The 3,549-nt window shown below is 39.3% G+C and overlaps 1 protein-coding gene across 1 annotated transcript in view; it reads right to left on the bottom strand.

Annotated features, from left to right (window-relative positions):
• The window catches only part of BTLA (B and T lymphocyte associated), a 28,974-nt gene that overhangs the window by 7,457 nt on the left and 17,968 nt on the right, over nucleotides 1-3,549 (bottom strand). Inside the window, exon 3 of the mRNA XM_012731672.1 lies at nucleotides 584-619. Within this exon, the coding sequence (XP_012587126.1) occupies nucleotides 584-619 (36 nt within the window). The remainder of the gene's footprint in view (nucleotides 1-583; nucleotides 620-3,549) is intronic.

Genomic DNA, 3,549 nt, shown 5'->3' with positions numbered 1-3,549 from the left:
CTCTTGATAATGACTTGGGGCTGCCCCCAGACCCACACAGCCCCTACAACTTAATCACGATCCCTACCCATGACCCTCCCCCAGAAACCTGTTTCTGCTGCTCTTGATACTGACTTGGCTGCCCACAGACCCCACACAGCAACTGCAGCAGAACAGTGCAGCAGTTACCACCACTCTGAGTTCCTCCCTGTGGGTTTAAAGCACAATACTATGAAGCTATCCATAGCCACTGCAGCATGAGTTTGATCCCCAGCCAGGGAGGTGGCCCACATGGCACAGCAGACCTCTCCTGTCTCACCCAATGCTCAGTACAGCAGTGTATTTCAGTTGATCTGCCTGTTCTACTCCATACTCTGTCTCTGGTGAATTCCCTCACCCCCAATACCTCTGGCCTTCACCTCATTTCTTACATGTATAAATAAAATCTTAAAAAGGAAAGGTAAATTTTCAAAAGAAAAGATAAATTTCCTACAAGAGCTAAGATTGCCTAACCAACAAATCTACCCAATTAAGAAGATCCAACATTAATCATCCACTAAATTATCTAGTTTCTTTAATTTTATTTGACTAGTTTGATACTTACTTGGTGGAGTGCTTTCTGAATAACTTTGAGTTTTTTCTGAAAGAGAAAAGCAAGATAAAGAATTAAAATTGGTTGTGACATGCATATGGAAAAAATGTTCAGCATCCCTTATAATCAGAGAAAGGCAAATCAAAACCACAATGAGATACCACCTTATACCAGTGAGAATGGCACATATCAAATAAACTAACAACAACAAATGTTGGCGAGGATGTGGTGAAAAAGGAACTCTCCTACATGGCTGGTGGGAATGCAAACTAGTACAACCACTATGGAAAGTTGTATGGAGATTCCTCAGACTACTAAAATAGAGCTACCATATGACCCAGAAATTCCACTCCTAGGGAACTATCCAAAGGACACAAAAACATTAATTCAAAAGGATATATGCACCCCTATGTTTATTATAGCACTATTTGCAATGGGAAAACAACCCAAATGCCCAAAATCAGATGATTGGGTCAAGAAGATGTGGCATATAAACACAATATACACAATGGAATACTACTCAGCAATAAAAAAGATAAATTGAGGCCATTTGCAGCAACATGCATAGAGCTAGAAGGGATCATGCTTAGTGAAATAGAAGGAAAAAAGAAAAATAATAAATGGTTTTACTTATAGGAAGAAAATAAGAGAACTAAATAAGACAAGGAAAAATGTATTGTCATTACAATCTAAAACACAACACAACAAAAAAAACAGACCACAGATATCCTACAGGGGAGGGAGAGGAATGGGAAGGAAGGAGGAGAAATGTGGGGGACTGTGCGATGACGGGGCATGTGAATTGGGGAAGGGAGAAAGTAAATATTGTTTTAAAATGAACAATGTTAATAGATGTATAAATTAATAAATTTAAAAAATAAAATAAAATTGGTTGTAAAAATAATGAGGGTGTATGCTCGTGTGTGGCCAAGATCGGACATAGTGGCTGCCAGGGCTCTTCCTTGTGCCCGCTGAGAATCTAATAGTGCAAGCCTCAGGCAGTCTAAATGATTTGTAGATTCACCTTGATCAAGGGCACAGTAAACCCGGGTTTATTTTAAGGATTAATGTAAGACTACGGCGATAGCACAGCCTTCAGCTGTTTGCTCCAATCCGGGCTTCCCCATTCTGTGAGTGTGTGACAACCCCGTCCCTGGACTAACAGGATGCACAGGCCTAGGAAAGGATGCTTTGGAAACCATGCTGGGTACTCATTCAAAAGTAGATTTTGGTTCACTTCCTGCCCATGCATACCATCCCACTCCCTTTTCCTACTTAGATATTAACCACCTGCTTTTGAGAAGCTCCTAATAAGGCACCAAACAAGGGCATGTGGGAGAGGGTGAAGTTGTGGGTGAAGTCTAGTGAATATTCTCCAGTTCAGTCAACTTTCCTTCTAGGGCTTTATTTTACGAAGTACTTTTCTTCATTGTAGGAGAATATAGCTTTCCCAACAGTGTCCAAATCCATTCTGTCACAGCCCTCAACTAATTCTTAACTTTACCATAAAAAGCAAAGGGGTATCAAGTAGCAAAAGAAAAAAAAAATCCTGACACCTTGAAAAGGGCATTCTTAAGGGGAGAAAATGAAATTTTTTTTTTTACCACACTCTCAAAGTTTGTTTATGTAAAGTATAGCTCTGAAACATATTTTCAGGTTATACATTTTTTCCCCCAAAGCTCACTCAGCCCAGGGACAGAAAGAAAAGGAAATTTTGCTTGACCCTTTCCCTGTTATATTTGTTTTCATCTTGTCATGATTTAAAAAAGAAAAAAACAAAAAACACCCAATTCAAATCCAATTCTTAAATAATCCATTTGACTTTTTGGGAAGGAAGTAGAGATAATCCAGAAAGTGTCTCCTGCTTTGCATGATATCATAATCATTCATGGATTAAAACAGATTTTCAGACATTACTGCAGTACAAAGAAATGTGTGGTAGATAAGCATAGATAAATGTCATAAAATTGCTGTTAACAAGAAATCACTTCCTCTAGGGTGAACGTGAATAACTTCATTAAGAACCAGGGAAATGAACTTGATAGGTGAGGTAGAATTGTCACAGATGGAGGCAGACGAATGCTGAAGGCAGCATAAAGACCAGGTAATGGCAAGTAGGGATGCTAGAGAGTTGAGATATTTTGTGTGGGATCCAGAACCAACCAGCAAATCAGGTGGAACCAGCAAAGAAGATCGGTGGAAGACACTGACTGTTGCTCAAGAAACCTGAGCCCATAACATAAACCCCAGGGATCTGTGCTAGGGGAGCAATAAATAAGAGTGACATTATGAAAGAAGTTTATTAGGTAAATGAATTACATTAGGAAGATTTGGGGCTGAAATGGACAAATGGGGAAACACTAAATACAATGAGTTCGTCCAATTAATTGGAGTCCTTTCAGAAGGAGGACAATGACAGTCTAATGAGTTCATAGAAGTTATAACAAAGAACAGATCCCAGAGTGGAACATTTGTTTACAGACAAAAGAAGAAGGATAATGTTCTTGGGGACTTCCAATGGGGATGAACAACATGAGTTAATAGATGGAAAAGAAAAAGCTGATAAGAGACTTAAGAGAGTAGCAGCGAGGAGAACAGCACTCTTCAAAAAGAAACTTAATGGCCATTCATATCTCCTGCTTAGCTCTTTGACTTTTCCTTCCACTACTTCATTCTTTACAATCTTTGTGACAATCATCTTTTGCAATAACAAGCACATATCTTCAGGGTACAGGATTTACCAGCCCTCCCCTCCCTGTAGCCTCAAGTTAAGGTCCCTCCTCCTCTAAGATAAGTTTCTGACCCTAATTTCAGTCCTTACTTCATCCCCAACACAGACATCTTTGTGTATTTCACAATATGTACACAATATGGTGATGGGACATGGGTGAATGTCTGGTGGGAACTCCACGGGGATTACAACTGAGATGAAAACATTTACAAAATGAAGAATGATAAGAATGATGTTATATATATAT

Source organism: Condylura cristata, unplaced genomic scaffold, assembly GCF_000260355.1.
Source record: "Condylura cristata isolate star-nosed mole 26May11 unplaced genomic scaffold, ConCri1.0 scaffold00003, whole genome shotgun sequence".
NCBI classification, from domain to species: Eukaryota; Metazoa; Chordata; class Mammalia; order Eulipotyphla; family Talpidae; genus Condylura; species Condylura cristata.
Note: the sequence above shows the minus strand (reverse complement) of the source record. Positions and strands in the feature narration are given on the sequence as shown.